The sequence below is a fragment of the Camarhynchus parvulus genome, chromosome 29 (genome assembly GCF_901933205.1).
Source record: "Camarhynchus parvulus chromosome 29, STF_HiC, whole genome shotgun sequence".
In the NCBI taxonomy this organism is placed as follows: domain Eukaryota; kingdom Metazoa; phylum Chordata; class Aves; order Passeriformes; family Thraupidae; genus Camarhynchus; species Camarhynchus parvulus.
Window position 1 is genome coordinate 1,998,082 of NC_044599.1, and position 15,518 is coordinate 2,013,599.

The window sequence follows — 15,518 nt, forward strand, 5'->3', positions numbered from 1 at the left end:
CGGGACCGGGGCCGCCACCGCCACCGGGGCCCGGCCTGGGCGCGAGATGGGGCGGCAGGGAAACGCGGCGCGGCCGCCGTGTAGGAGCGGGCGGGCGGCGGCGGGGCCGTGGCGGGGCGCGGGGCCCCGCGGCCGGCGGCGCCGGAGGCGGAGGTGAGCGGGGCCGCCCGGGCGCACCGGGAGCGGCGGGAGGGGCTGGGGGGTGGATCGGGGCGGTGGCGGCGGCGGGGATCGGGACCGGGACCGCGATCGGGACTGGGACTGGAGCTGGGATTAGGGCGAGGGGGCGACACCGGGCTGGGCCCCCGGGCGGCGGGAGCGGTGCGGCCCCGGGGGTCCGGTGCGGCGGGAGCTGCCGGTGCGGTGCGAGCGTCCGGTGCGGCGGCCGGAGGGCGCTGGTGGGTCCCGGTGTACGGGCCGGGCTCGGCGGGGCTCCCGTGCCCGGAGCGGGGAGGGACGGGAGGAGGGAGGCGGCCGCCGCCACCACCGGGGCCGGCCCTTCCCGGTGGCCGCTCTCCACCGCCGCTCGCCCCGAGCAGGGACCGGCTGCCACGTCCCGGCTGGTTCCCGGTGCCCCGGGGCGGCCGTGCCCGGTAAAACCCGTTGGCCGCCGTTCAAGACAAACAGGGCCGGGACGCCCGGGTCGGTCCCAGCTTTGTCGCAGGTCGCTGCACCGGGAAGGGCGGGCTCGGGGCGGCCTCGGCAGGGCCACGCACCGGGCACCAGGACACTGGGCACCGGGACAACGGGAACCCGACACCGGGAAGCCAGCGCTGTGCACCGGGATTCTGGCACCGGGCACCCAGCACCGGGACATTGGGGCACCGGGAACCAGCGCTGGCCGTGCCCACAGGGCCCATGGGGGCATGGGAGAGCTGAGCTCTGCGTGCCCAGCATGGTGGTGGGGACATCAGAACTCTCCACTCCTCGCACGGCCTCGCACCCCCGAGGACACCGGGGCCCCTGTTGGGGTGTCAGGGTGGGGGGACCAAGCCCTGACCCCTCCTCGGTGCCCACAGCATGTCGTGGTTCAGCGGCATCCTGGTGCCCAAGGTGGACGAGAGGAAGACGGCATGGGGAGAGCGCAACGGCAAGAAGGGCCCGCGGCCCCGAGCCGGCCTCTGCGGCCCCCGCTACATGAGCTGCCTGCAGGACCCTGAGATGGAGCGGGGCGCGGGACCCCCCCGGGGGCTGCGCTGCACTTGGCAGGAGGATCACTACGGCAAGAAGGGGCCCTCGGGCGAGCTGGGACTCAAATCTGTGGACGCGGGCTTGGAGGACGGCGAGGCCAAGGCGCCGAAGGGAGCGGCGGGACGCGGGGGGCGGCCGTCGGCCGGCGAGTGCTGGCGGCGCCTGCTCCAGGTTTTCCGCTCCAAACGCTTCCAATCGGCCAAACTGGAGCGGCTTTACCAGCGCTACTTCTTCCAGATGAACCAGAGCAGCCTGACGGTGCTGATGGGAGTGCTGGTGCTGGTTTGCGGGGTGATGCTGCTCTTCCTCTGCCTGCCCGGTGCCCCCCACGTGCCGGCGGCGGCCGCCGCGCTGGCCGGTGCCACGGCGCTGTTCCTGCTCCTCATGGTGCTGTGCAGTCGCAGCGCTTTCCCCCAGGACTACATGTGGGTGGTGAGCTACGTGGTGCTGGGGCTGCTGGCCGGGGTGCAGGCGCTGGGGACGGTGGCCGTGGCTCCCCGAAGCGCTGCCGAGGGGGTTTGGTGGAGCGTTTTCTTCATCTACATCACCTACACGCTGCTGCCCGTGCGGATGCGGGCGGCGGTGCTGGCCGGGGTCCTGCTCTCCGCCCTGCACCTCGCCATCGCCTGGCACCGCAACGCCGCCGACCCTTTCCTCTGGAAGCAGGTGAGGGACACACCTGGGAGGGGCTGAGCCCCGCGGGGTCCCGCCCTGCTGCAGGTGGGACCTCCCATCCCTGAATCCCGCTCTGCAAATTTAGGATTTTTTTTTTTTTTTGCGCTTGGTGGAAAGTTCTAGATGCGGAGAGGCCCCTTGGCTACTTGGAGATGGGGGAGGTTTCATGCTAGGGTCCCGTGGTGGGGTGGGGTGGGCTTCTCATCCTGGCACAGACCCACCATTGTGGGCTGCACCGCGAGGAAGGGGCACCCACAAAGCCCCCGTTGTAGGGTTGGCGGAAACCCCCGAGGAGGGACGCAAGGCGAGGGCACCAGGGCAGGGGAGTGGCCGTCACCCAGGGGGGCTGGGACACTGCCAATGTCCCCAGTGTCCCCTGTCCTGCCCCTCTGAGTGCTCCCGGAGCGGTGCTGCTCGCACAGGGGGTGCAGAGGGGTCCCCATCCCTGGGGCCGCGTGTTCCCAGCCGCAGCAGCTCCCCCTCCTTGAGCAGAGCCGCTCGTCACCGTCACCCTCGGCCTGCCTGGCCGGGGCCAGGGCCACGTGCCGTCCCCACGGGGCACAGGGCGAGGAACACAATGACATCCGAGGCCAGCGGGGTCACGGGAAGGGCCGCCCCACCGGGGAGGGTTCACCCTTTCAGGGCAGGAGCGATGGGGCTCCGGGGGATGCGATGGGGCCGGGGAGGGGATGCGAGGCCTCTGCTCCCTGTGTCCCAGTGTGCTGGAGCGCTATAAATAGCCCTGGCCTCGGTCCCGGGGGATGGGGACGGGGACGGGGGAAACCGCAGCTCCCTCCGCAGCGATCTCCGCTTTCTGACTTCCTCTGCTTCCCGAGGCCGTCCCCATGACCCCCATGCTCCAGGACCCCATGTACCCCCAGCTCCTGTATCCTCAGATCCCCCCTGCTCTGGTTTTCTACATCCCCATATCCCCATGTTCCCCCTGCCCTGGCTCTCCATGTCCTCCACATTCACCCTATGCATGTCCCCTGTGTCCCCAAGTCCCCTCTGCCACCCTAACCTGTGTCCTCAGACCCCTGTGATCCCCCTACCTTGTGTCCCCTTTGCCCCACCTACCCTGTGTCCCCATGTCCCCTTTGCCCCCCATCCTGTGTCCCCAGAGCCCTGCATCCCCTTTTCCCTAATTTCTCACAGCCCCAAGTCCCCCATGTCCCTGCAGCCCTCTTGTCTTGTTTTCCCTTGTCCTTTGGTGCCCCACATCCCCCTGCCCCTGTGTCCTACAACCCCCCTGTCCCCCTGCCTTGAGCCCCCATGTTCCCATACCCACACCCCCCTCTTTGCAGCACCCCCATAGCAAAGCCAAGGTTCTGTGCTGCAGAGGAGGGTGGCAGAGCTGGCTGGGGGTCCTTGGGGGGTCTCACTGAGCCCACCTCCCCCCCAAGCTCAGCACCAATGCCCTGATCTTCCTCTGCACCAATGTGTCCCTTTGCCCCCCCATCCTGTGTCCCCAGGTCCCTGCATCCCCTTTTCCCTGATTTCTCACAGCCCCAAGTCCTTCATGTTTCTGCAGCCCCCTTGCCTTGTTTTCCCTTGTCCTTTGGTGCCCCACGACCCCCTGACCCTGTCCCCTGTGTCCCAGAACCCCCCTGTCCCCCTGCCTTGAGCCCCCATGTTCCCATACCCACCCCCCCTCCTTGCAGCCCCCTCGCCTCCCCTTAGCAGCACCCCCAATAGCAAAGCAGAGGAGGGTGGCAGAGCTGGCTGGGGGTCCTTGGGTGGTCTCACCGAGCCCACCTCCCCCCCCAGCTCAGTGCCAATGCCCTGATCTTCCTCTGCACCAACGTGGTGGGGGTCTGCACCCACTACCCGGCCGAGGTGTCGCAGCGCCAGGCCTTCCAGGAGACCCGTGGCTACATCCAGGCGCGCCTGCACCTCCAGAGGGAGAACCGTCAGCAGGTGGGATGGGGGGTCCCGGGGGTCCCCGTGCTGAGCTGGGGGTCCAGCAGCCCCCCCTGACCCTGCTGATGGAGCTGCTGTGGCTGCAGGAGCGGCTGCTGCTGTCGGTGCTGCCACAGCACGTGGCCATGGAGATGAAGGAGGACATCAACACCAAGAAGGAGGACATGATGTTCCACAAGATCTACATCCAGAAGCATGACAACGTCAGGTACTGCGGGGACAGGGGTGTTGGGGGAGAGCTTTGGGGGAGGCAGCACCAGGGTGCCATGGGGTGCTTGAGGGTGTCATAGGGTGCCATGGAGGGTGGCATAGAGGGTGCCATGGGGTGCTTGGGGGTGCCATAGAGGGTGCCATGGGGTGCTTGAGGGTGTCATAGGGTGCCATGGAGGGTGGCATAGAGGGTGCCATGGGGTGCTTGGGGGTGCCATAGAGGGTGCCATGGGGTGCTTGGGGGTGTTGTAGGGTGCTTGGGGATGCCATGGAGGGTGCCATAGGGGTGCCTTGGGCAGTTGAGGGTGTTGTAGGGTGCTTGGGGGTGCCATGAGGTGCTTGAGGGTGCCATAGGGTGCTTGGGGATGCCATGAGGTGCTTGAGGGTGTCTGGGGCAGCGTGTGGGCCATCCCCAGCCCGTGCTCTTCCTCCTGGCAGCATCCTCTTCGCGGACATCGAGGGCTTCACCAGCCTGGCCTCGCAGTGCACGGCCCAGGAGCTGGTGATGACGCTCAACGAGCTCTTTGCCCGCTTTGACAAGCTGGCTGCGGTGAGTGGAGGGGCTGGGGGATTTTGGGGGGGGTCCTGGAGCCCTCCTGACCTGCTGGTGCTCCCCCAGGAGAACCACTGCCTGCGCATCAAGATCCTGGGGGACTGCTACTACTGCGTGTCAGGGCTGCCAGAGGCGCGCGGGGACCACGCTCACTGCTGCGTGGAGATGGGCGTGGACATGATCGAGGCCATCTCGTGAGTGGGGCAGAGCCGGGGCTGTGCCCATCCCCTGGGCTGGCACAGCTTGGGGGGCTGCACCTGACCCTGCTGTGCCCATGCCCCAGTGCCACCACAGCTCGTGGGGCTGCTCCTGACCCTGCTGTGCCCATCCCCAGTGCCACCACAGCTTGGGGGGCTGCTGCTGACCCTGCTGTGCCCATCCCCATGGCTGGCACATCTCCAGTGCCACCACAGCTCGTGGGGCTGCTCCTGACCCTGCTATGCCCATCCCCAGTGCCACCACAGCTTGGGGGGCTGCACCTGACCTTGCTGTGCCCATCCCCAGTGCCACCACAGCTCGTGGGGCTGCTCCTGACCCTGCTGTGCCCATCCCCTGGGCTGGCACATCTCCAGTGCCACCACAGCTCGTGGGGCTGCTCCTGACCCTGCTGTGCCCATCCCTGGGCTGGCACATCTCTGGTGCCACCACAATTTGCCTGGGTGTGCCTGACCCTGCTGTGCCCATTCCCTGGGCTGACACATCTCCGGTGCCACCACAATTTGGGGGGCTGCATCCAACCCTGGTGCTGGTGTGTCCCCAATGCCATCACAGTGTGGGGGATGGCATCTCCTGGGCTGGCATGTCCCAAGTGCCACCACAACCCTGAGGAGTTGTGTCTGGTACTGATGTGTCCCTGATGCCACCACAGCTTGGGGGGACAGGTCCCATTCCTGGTGCTGGCACATACCCAGTACTCACCAGTCTGGGTCACAGGGCATAGGGGTGCCATGGGGTGCTTGGGGGTGTCATAGGGTGCTTGGGAGTCCTATAGAGGGTGCCATAGGGTGCTTGGGGGTGCCATGGGGTGCTTGAGGATGCCATAGAGTGCTTGGGGGTGCCATGGAGGGTGCCATAGGGTGCTTGAGGGTGTTGTAGGGTGCCAGGGGTGCTTGAGGATGCCATGGGGTACTTGAGGGTGTTGTAGGGGTGCCATGGGGTGCTTGAGGGTGCCATGGGGTACTTGAGGGTGTTATAGAGGGTGCCATGGGGTGCTTGAGGGTGCCATGGGGTGCTTGGGGGGTGCCATGGAGGGTGGCATGGGGTGCTTGAGGGTGTCATAGGGTGCTTGTGGGTGCCATGGGGTGCTTGGGGGTGCCATGGAGTGCTTGAGGGTGCCGTGGGATGCTTGGGGGTGCCATGGGGTGTTTGTGGGTGCCATGGGGTACTTGAGGGTGCCAGGGGGTGCTTGGGGGTGACATGGGGTGCCTGGGGGTGTCATGAGGTGCTTGAGGGTACTGTAGGGTGCTTGTGGGTGCCATGGGGTGCTTGTGGGTGCCATAGGGTTCTTGATGGTGCCATGGGGTACTTGAGGGTGCCATGGGGTGCTTGGGGGTGCCATAGGGTTCTTGAGGGTGCCATGGGGTACTTGAGGGTACTATAGGGTGCTTGAGGGCGCCATGGGGTGCTTGTGGGTGCCATGGGGTACTTGAGGGTACTATAGGGTGCTTGAGGGCGGTGGGGTGCTTGTGGGTGCCATGGGGTGCTTGTGGGTGCCATAGAGGGTGCCATGGGGCGCCCAGGCGGTGACACAGTGCTGGTCCCATCCGCAGGCTGGTGCGAGAGGTGACGGGGGTGAACGTGAACATGCGCGTGGGCATCCACAGCGGGCGGGTTCACTGCGGCGTGCTGGGGCTGCGCAAGTGGCAGTTCGACGTCTGGTCCAACGATGTCACCCTGGCCAACCACATGGAAGCGGGCGGCAAAGCCGGGTGAGCCGGGCTGGAGGGGCTGGGCTGGGGGCTGCGTAGGGGGTGCTGGGCAGGGAGGGCTCAGCACCTTCATCTTCCTCATCCCCAGGCGCATCCACATCACCTGGGCCACGCTGCAGTACCTGAACGGGGACTACGAGGTGGAGCCGGGCCACGGGGGCGAGCGCAACGCTTACCTCAAGGAGCACAACATTGAGACCTTCCTCATCGTCGGCTGCAGCCAGAAACGCGTCAGTTGGGGGTGGTCTGAGGGGGCAGAAGGGGTGTGGGAAAGCTCGGGTCACCCCCTCACGGCCGTGTCGCCCTGCAGAAGGAGGAGAAAGCCATCCTGGCCAAGCTGCAGCGCACTCGTGCCAACTCCACCGAGGGGCTGGTGCCGCGCTGGGTGCCCGAGCGCTCCTTCTCCCGCACCAAGGACTCCAAGGCCTTCCGGCAGATGGTGAGCAGCCCTGGGCAGGGCATTGGGCACGGGGGTCCCTCACCACGGTGCTATCAGCCCCTTGCTGCCCTTCCGTGGCTGTTGGTGGCTTCCCCAGCCCTGCCCGCAGCCCTCGTGGCTTCCTCCGCTGCCCGCGGGCCTCAGGGAGTTCCTGGGTGGCCCCTGGTGCTCAGCAGACCTTGGAGATGCTCCTTGTTCTCACCAGTCCTGGGCATCCTCAGGGGTCTCCCATACTCAGTGGTGTTAGACAACCCCCCCAGACCCCTCCCTCCTCCCTTGCAGACCCCTGGGGTCCTCTTGTCCTTGCCAAAAACCATTGGGGACTTCTGCCCTATTTACCCCTGGAGCTCTGTCCCCCATCCTGGGTCACCCTGGGGTGGTGTCCCATGTCCTTGTCACTCATGAGGGCTGCCCCCATCCGTGCCAATGTCTCTGACATCTCCCTTGTATCTCCCAGGGCATCGATGACTCCAGCAAGGACAAGTAAGTGTTCCCATGCTGGGCTGCTGGGGGGGGGGTGTGACCAGCCCCTCCCTGGGGCAGAGCTGGGGGCCTGGGAGGGTCCTGACCCCCCCCATTCCCCAGCCGTGGTGCCCAGGAGGCCCTGAACCCTGAGGATGAGGTGGATGAGTTCCTGAGCCGGGCCATTGACGCCCGCAGCATCGACCAGCTCCGCAAGGACCACGTCAAGAAGTTCCTGCTCACCTTCCAGACCCCTGAGCTGGAGAAGAAGGTTGGGGGGCCCTCTGTTCTCTTTGTTCTGGACCCACCATTCCATTTGTCTCTCGAAGTCCCCTCTGCCCTGGCCCCATCAGCATCTTTGTCCTCCCTTCTCTCCTCCATCCCTTGGGGTCTTCTCTGTGCTGGTTTTGTGGTGTCTCCACCTTCTCAGCCTCATCCCCTGGGGTCCCCCCTGTCCCCTCCCATCCCCTGGGGTCCTCTCATCCCCCACCATTCCATCTTCTGGGGTCCCCCCTGTCCCTTCCTATCCCCTGAGATCCCCTCCCTACATCCCATTCCCTGCATCCCTGGAGTCCCCCCCATCCCATGCCCCAGGGTGTTCCTATCCCCCTTTTCTCCACCCTCTGGGCCACCCCCTTTCTCTCCATCCCATTTCTAGCATCCCCTGGGGTTCCCCATTGCCCTCTATCCCACCCTTTGGGGCTGCCCCTGTCCCCCTGTATCCCATCCTCTGGGATGTTCCCAGTCCCCCTTCATCTGCATCCCTTGGGGTTCTCCCATTTCCCTCCATCCTGTCCCCCAGGTTCCCCCCATTCCCCTCCACTTTATTCATGAGTGTCCCCTCATTCCCACCTCCATTCTTCCCCTGGGATCCCCCTGGGGTTCTTGGGGTCCCCCCTCTCTCCATCCAACCATCCCACCTCTCCCTGTCTCCTCAGTACTCCAAGAAGGTCGATGACCGTTTTGGTGGCTACGTGGCCTGTACCCTCCTCGTCTTCTGCTTCATCTGCTGCCTCCAGATCCTGGTGTTCCCCCAGTAAGTGCTGCAGCCCCCCCAAAATACCAGCTGTGACCCCCCCCAACCCCATCACTCACCTCCCACCTCTCCCCAGCTCCTCGCTGATGCTCGGGGTCTACGTCAGCATCTTCATCCTCCTTGCTGCCATCCTCTTCATCTGTGCCATCTACTCCTGCGTCACTGTGAGTACCTGAGGGCTGGGTGAGGGTTTTTGGGGGGGCTCAGCCATGCCTGACAGGCTCCTTGGTGCCCCCCCAGCTCTTCCCCAGTGCCCTGCAGCAGCTCTCGCGTGGCATCGTCCAGTCCCGTGCCCGCAGCACCGGCATCGCCGTCTTCACCATCCTCCTCGTCTTCATCGCTGCCTTCGTCAACATGGTAGGGTCACGGGGGCCTGGGGGGTTTTGGGGGGCTGTGGGACACCAGCTCACCCCTCTGCCCCCCAGTTCTCCTGCAGCCGTGTGGCCCTGCGGGATTGTGCTGCCCGTGAGCTCAATGTCACCCCCGGCTCCGTGGGGCCATGCCAGCTCCGTGCCCTCAACCTCTCCCTGGGCACTGCCATGGGCTCCTGCCACGGTGACGGGCTGGCCTGTGACTTCCCCGAGGTGAGTGGCCCTGGGCACCGTCTGGTACAGGGCATGGGTCCCACAGGGGTCCCTGCTGGTGCCAAGTCCTCCCTGGGTGCTGGCAGAGGGTCCCCATGGGTGCAGTGTCCCCAAACATGCTGGCACTGGGTCCCTGAGGATGCAGGGTGCTGGAATGGGGTCCCTGCAGGCACTGTGTCCCCAAACATGCTGGCACTGGGTCCATGAGGGTTCCATGTCCCCCAGAGTGCTGGCACTGGGTCCCCATGGGTGCAGGGTGCCAGCACAGGGTCCCCACACACACAGGGTGCTGGGACAGGTTGCTCAGGTCCAAGGTCCTCAGTGGGTGCTGGCACTGAGCCCTTGAGGTTGCTGGGTGCTGGCACAGTGTCCCCAGGGGTGCAAGGTCCCTGTGGGCGTGGGGAGGTGCTGGGGTTCCTGGGGTGCTGCAGGAGTTCCAGGGGTGCTGCAGGGTTCCCAAGGTGCTGTAGGGGTTTCTGGAATGCTCTCTGGGGTCCCTGGGGTGCTGCAGGAGTTCCAGGGGTGCTGCAGGGTTCCCAGGGGTGCCATCCAGTGTTCCCAAGGTGCTGTAGGGGTTTCTGGAATGCTCTCTGGCATCACTGGGGTCCTGCAGGAGTTCCTGGGGTCCCCAAGGTGCCATTCAGGGTTCCTGGGGTGCCATCCATGGTTTCTGGGTGCCATCTGCGGTTCTTGGGGTGCTTCAGGAGTCCTCTGGTGCTGGCTGGTGTTTCCAGGGGTGCCATGTGGGGTTCCCAGTCTGCTGCAGAGGTTCCTGGGGTGCTGCAGAAATCCCATGGGTCCAAGGTTCCCCACCCTGGGGTGAGGGCTGGGGTTCCTGGGGTGCCATCTGGGGCTCCCAGTGTGCTGCAGAGGTTCCTGGGGTGCCACCAGGGATTTCCAGGAGCGTCTGCCAGTATTCCCAGGGTGCTGCAGGGGTTCCCAGGGTGCCATCCAGCATTCCAGGGGTGCTTGGAATGCCAGTCCTGGTTCCTGTGGTGCCATCAGGGCGCTGCAAAGATCCCAAGGGTGCCATTCTCTGTTCCTGGGTACCATCTGGTGGTTTTGGGGTGCTGCTGCATCCCACCATGTGTCCCCCCCAGTACTTCAGCTACAGCGTGGTGCTCAGCCTGCTGGCCTGCTCCGTCTTCCTGCACATCAGCAGCATTGGGAAGCTGCTGCTCATGGTGGGCATCGAGGCCACGTTCCTGCTGCTGGTGGAGGGGCCTCACGCAGCTCTGTTTGACAATGCTGACCTGCTGGTCCTGGCCAACGCCCTGTGAGTGTCCCCAGTCCCCCAGGGGTCCCCACATCGGAGCTGTGTCCCCACCCCACTGACACCTGGCTCCTGTCCCCACAGGCCCCCCTACAACACGACCCAGGGAGAGTGGTGAGTGGGAAACTGGAGCCAGTGGGGCTGTGAGGGTGGGCAGAAGCAGGAGGGTCCCTTGGGGGTCTGGGTGCAGCCTCAGAATCTCTGGTGTGGGCTCAGCTTTGGGGTCTGGGTGCAAATCTGGGGCTCCTTTGGGTGGGTGAGTGGATCTTTGGGGTCTACCATGCAGATTTAGGGTCCCTGGGATGGGAAGGTGAATGTTTGGGGTCTTGGATGCAGCTTTGGGGTCCCTGAAGGAGGTGGTCTGGGTGGATCTTTGGGGTCTAAGTGCAGGTTTTGGGTCTCTTGGATGAGTGGGTGAATCTTTGGGGTTGGGTGCACGTTTGGGGTTCCCCTGTGTGGGTGAGTGGGAACTTGGGGGTCTGAGTGCAGATTTGGTGTCCATGGAGTGGATCTTTGGGGTCTGGGTGCATGTTTAGGATCTCTGGGTGCATGTTTGGGGTTTGGGTGCAAATTTGGGGTCTGGGTGCATGTTTAGGATCTCTGGGTGCATGTTTGGGATCTCTGGGTGCACGTTTGGGGTCTGGGTGCATATTTGGGGTCTGGGTGCAGTTTGGGATCTCTGGGTGGGCAGGGACAGATCCCCCAGCCCACCTCAGGGGGTCCTGGGGGTCCTGCAGCCCAGCAGAGGGGAAGGTGGCTCTGCGCTACGTGACGCCCGTGGTCCTGGCCGTGTTTGCCCTCGCCCTGTACCTGCACGCGCAGCAGGTCGAGTCCACCGCCCGCCTCGACTTCCTCTGGAAGCTCCAGGTAGGACCAAGGTGTGGGGGGCTGGGAACGACCCTTTTCCTGCACCCCAGGACTGGGGTGACCACGGGGTCAGTATTGATGCCTTCCCATACTCTGGGACAAGACTGACCCCTCTCAGACTGACCCCAGAACCGAGGGGGTTGTGGGACTGGGACTGACCCTGCTCCTTGGGATTGGGGTGACCATGGGATGGGAACTGACTCTTCCCCTCCTCCCTGGGATTAGGATGATGTGGGGCTGGAACCAACCTCTTCCTTTTACCCTGAGATGAAGACTGACCCTTTCTTGCACCCCAGAACTGGGGCAGTTTTGGGACAGGGACCAATCCAGGGCCAGGACCAACCCTGTCCCCATACCCTGACACAAAGGTGGCTGCAGGGCCGGGACCAACCCTTTCCCTGCACCCCAGGAGTGGGGTGACCATGGGGCTGGGACCAACCCTTTCCCTGCACCCCAGGACTGGGGTGACCATGGGGCTGGGACCAACCCTTTTCCTGCACCCCAAGACTGAGGTGTCTATGGGGCTGGGATGAACCCCAGGACTGGGGTGACCACAGGGCTGGGACCAACCCTTTCCCTGCACCCCAGGACTGGGACCAACCCTCTCTCCACACCCCAGGACTGGGGTGACCATGGGGCTGGGATGAACCCCAGGACTGGGGTGACCATGGGGCTGGGAGCAACCCCCACCCCACACCCTTTGATGGCCATGGGGCTCCTGTGGCAGCTCCCACCTGGCTCTGTGCCCACAGGCAACGGGTGAGAAGGAGGAGATGGAGGAGCTCCAGGCCTACAACCGGCGGCTGCTGCACAACATCCTGCCCAAGGACGTGGCCGCGCACTTTCTGGCACGGGAGCGGCGCAACGACGAGCTCTACTACCAGTCCTGCGAGTGCGTGGCCGTCATGTTCGCCTCCATCAGCAACTTCTCCGAGTTCTACGTGGAGCTGGAGGCCAACAACGAGGGTGTGGAGTGTCTGCGGCTGCTCAACGAGATCATCGCCGACTTCGATGAGGTGCTGGGGCGGGGAAGGGGTGAGGGGGTGCATGGGGGTGAAGTGCACAGGGATGGGGTGCAGCAGATGGGGTTCATGGGGTGCTGGAGAGGCTTTGGAGCAGTGGGGATGAGATTGTGGTCAAGGGAATGTGGTCATGGGGTGCTGGAAAGGCAGTGGAGCAGTGGGGATGGAGTGCACAAGGATGAGGTGCAGGAAGATGGGGTGCTGTGGAACACCAGGTTTGGGGACAGGGTGCAGGAGATGGAGTGAATGGAGTGCTGGAGAAGCTGTGGAGCACCATGGATGAGGTGCAAGATGCACCATGTATGGAGAGCCCGCAGAGCACCGTATTTGGGACAGGGTGCAGGAGATGGTGGTGCAGGGGGTGGTGGAGAGGCTGTGGAACACCACGGAGGAGGTTGGGGTGCAGGGAATGTGGTCATGGGGTGCTGGAGAGGCTGTGGAGCAGAATTTGTGGAGGCAAGGGGAAGGAGGTGCTGGAAAAGCCATGAAACAGCACTGGTGGAGCCACAGGACGGAGTGCAGGTTTTGGGGTACCCATCACCCTGTCGAGGTGCTGTGGGGGTGACCCCAGCCCGTCCCCCAGATCATCAGCGAGCAGAAGTACCGGCAGCTGGAGAAGATCAAGACCATTGGCAGCACCTACATGGCGGCCTCGGGGCTCAACGCGGCCACGTACGACCGCGAGGGCCGGAGCCACATCGCGGCGCTGGCCGACTACGCCATGCACCTCATGGAGCAGATGAAGTACATCAACGAGCACTCCTTCAACAACTTCCAGATGAAGATTGGTGAGCCCTTGCACACCCCTCTGCACCTCCAGCCGTCCCACGCTGTGGTTCATGGCTTTTGCACCCCTTTTTCCTCTCTCACCTCCCTCCTTTCCCAATCACCTTTTCTTTTTCCCTTTCATACTCCATTTTCCTCTCTCACACCCCTTTTCCTTTTATACCCCCTTTTCTCCCCTCCTGCCCTTTTTTCCCCTCTTACTCCCTTTTCTCCCCTCACCTGCCCTTTCCCCTCACCCCTTCTTTTCCCTCCCTCACCTCTTTCCCCCTTTCCCCATCCGATTTTCCCCTCTCAGTTCCCCTTTCTCCCTCATCTCACCTTTTTCCCCTCCAGATTCCTCTTCTCCCTGTCACACTCTCCTTTTCCAATCTCACCCCTCACCCCTTCTTTCCCCCCCTCACCTCTATTCCCCCTTTTTCCCCCTCTCACCATCACCTCCCCTTTTTCCTCTCCACATTCCTCTTTTCCCTGTTACACTCTCCTTTTCCAATCTCACCCCCATCGCTTCTTTTTCCCCCTCACCTCTCTTTCCCCCTTTTCACCTCCCCTTTTTCCCCTCCACATTCCTCTTCTCCCTGTCACTCTTTCCTTTTCCAACTTCACCCCTCACCCCTTCTTTTCCCCCCCGCCACTCCTCTTTTTCCCTCTTCCCCAAGTGTTTGGCTCATCCCTGACTCTCAGCCCTGTCCCCCCAGGCCTGAACATGGGCCCAGTGGTCGCAGGGGTCATCGGGGCTCGCAAGCCCCAATATGACATTTGGGGCAACACCGTCAATGTCTCGAGCCGCATGGACAGCACTGGGGTCCCCGACCGCATCCAGGTCAGTCAGGGCTGGGAAGGACACAGGACACCTGCCCAGAGACCCCCAGGGTCCCCCCCTTACAATCCCTGTGTCCCCTCTCTGCAGGTGACAACAGACCTGTACCAGGTGCTGGCGGCCAAGGGCTACGTGTTGGAGTGCCGGGGGCTGGTCAAGGTCAAGGGCAAGGGGGAGATGACCACCTACTTCCTCAATGCGGGCCCTGGGGGCAGTTAGGGGGTCCTCGTGGTGTCCCCCCATGCTGGGGACTCCCCCAGCCTGTGCCAAGCTCAGGCAAAAAAAAAAAAAAAAAAATCCCCAAATATATTAAAAAAAAAAAAAGGGAGAAATGGACACGAGGAGGTAGTTGGGGGGTGTGGGGAGGTAACCCTGTGCCCCCCCTCCGTGGGTGTTTTAGGGGGTGTTTCCCAGCCCTGCACCGGGGTGTTTTTTGTGGGAGAGGGTCATGGTAACCCCCCATCCCTTTGCTGAACCCCCCATGTGCCAAAGAGGGGAGATGGGCGCCCCCCCCCCAGAAAAGGGACTGCAGGGGGTTTTGGAGGTCCCCAGCCCCCTCCATGTGCCAAATTGAAGTGCCGCCTGCGGGGCTGGGGAAGCGCAGGCCCAGCATCTCCGCAGCCCCCTCCCCCCCCGGGGGTCCCAGCTCCCTCTGGGGGGACTGTGGCGGGGAGGGGAGGGGGGAAACACCCTCCCTCTTTTAAATGCAAAAAAAAAAAAACTTAATGAAGTGACTTTTTTTTTCTTTTATTTTGTTTTTTTGGAAGCAGTTTTGGGGGGGGGGGGAGTGGCGGGGGGCACTGACCCCCTCACCCCAGCGCAGACCTGAGGTACTTTGTCCTTCGTGTGTACAGATAAATTATATATAAAACACTTTGGATACGAGCTGTGGCCTGGCCTGTGGGGCAGAGGGGTGTATGGGGCTGCAGGTTGGGAGGGGGCCCGGGATCCCAGGGGGGGAAAACACCGGGAGCCGGTGAGGAGGGGACCTGGAGGGCGATACAGCAGAGTCCCGGTGTGAGGGGAGGGAGGTTCCCGGTAAAGGAACTTGTCTCAGTGGGTAAAGGAAAGGGGGTGAAAAGTCGGTTGGGGGGGGGGGTACAAGCAACGTTTAGAGGCTGCGGGACCCCGTTAAAACCGGATCTTGGAGGAGTGTGGGGATCCCGCTGATTCGGAGGTAGGGGGGAAACATACCGGAGGGGGACACTGGGCTCCCGGTGAGGCGGGGGTCTTGGGTTGGAGTGCCACACCGGTATCCCGGGGGTCCTTGGGTGTCAGTGCGTAGAAGGGGGAGCTGAGAAGCCGCTGGTGGGGCCACGGGGACCGTTCCGAGGTGCAGGAGCGTTGCGGGACGCCCTGAAACCGGAGCCCCTCGCGGCGGGAGGGGAAGCGCGGGAGCCCCGGTAAGGGAAAGGGGGTAAAAAGTCGGTTGGGGGGTACAGGCAACGTCTTGAGGCTGCGGGACCCCGGTAAAACCGGATCTTGGAGGGGTGTGGGGATCCCGCTGCTCCCGGGGTAGGGGCGAAACATACCGGAGGGGGACACTGAGGTCCCGGTGAGGCGGGGATCTCGGGTTGGAGTGCCACACCGGTATCCCGGGGGTCCTTAGGTGTCAGTGCGTAGAAGGGGGAGCTGAGAAGCCGCTGGTGGGGCCACCCCGAGGTGCGGGGAGCATTGCGGGACGCCCTGAAACCGGAGCCCCTCACGGCGTGAGGGGAAGCGCGGGCGGCCCCTCAGTGGGCGGGGCGTGGCCTT

At 64.0% G+C, this 15,518-nt stretch overlaps 1 protein-coding gene across 1 annotated transcript; it reads left to right on the top strand.

Moving 5' to 3' along the window:
- Positions 1 to 97: 97 nt before the first annotated feature.
- On the top strand, positions 98 to 14,058 carry ADCY6 (adenylate cyclase 6). The gene is made up of 22 exons (XM_030967285.1): positions 98 to 153; positions 1,020 to 1,857; positions 3,634 to 3,783; positions 3,873 to 3,994; positions 4,435 to 4,546; positions 4,616 to 4,743; positions 6,319 to 6,477; positions 6,566 to 6,707; positions 6,788 to 6,916; positions 7,374 to 7,399; positions 7,502 to 7,649; positions 8,317 to 8,414; positions 8,491 to 8,578; positions 8,655 to 8,771; positions 8,840 to 8,998; positions 10,099 to 10,274; positions 10,356 to 10,385; positions 11,009 to 11,138; positions 11,891 to 12,154; positions 12,744 to 12,948; positions 13,642 to 13,766; positions 13,854 to 14,058. The coding sequence occupies exons 2-22, from the start codon at positions 1,021 to 1,023 to the stop codon at positions 13,980 to 13,982; spliced, it is 3,474 nt and encodes a 1,157-aa protein (XP_030823145.1). The 5' UTR covers positions 98 to 153; position 1,020; the 3' UTR covers positions 13,983 to 14,058.
- The last annotated feature ends 1,460 nt before the right edge of the window (positions 14,059 to 15,518 follow it).

What these genes read in the sequence shown, in the direction of transcription:
- ADCY6 (XM_030967285.1), top strand. Translation starts at nt 1,021, where the DNA reads ATGTCGTGGTTCAGCGGCATCCTGGTGCCCAAGGTGGACGAGAGGAAG. An exon ending in GATGACTCCAGCAAGGACAA is followed by an intron (nt 7,400 to 7,501) that starts GTAAGTGTTCCC and finishes CCCATTCCCCAG; the next exon opens with CCGTGGTGCCCAGGAGGCCC. An exon ending in TCGCTGCCTTCGTCAACATG is followed by an intron (nt 8,772 to 8,839) that starts GTAGGGTCACGG and finishes TCTGCCCCCCAG; the next exon opens with TTCTCCTGCAGCCGTGTGGC.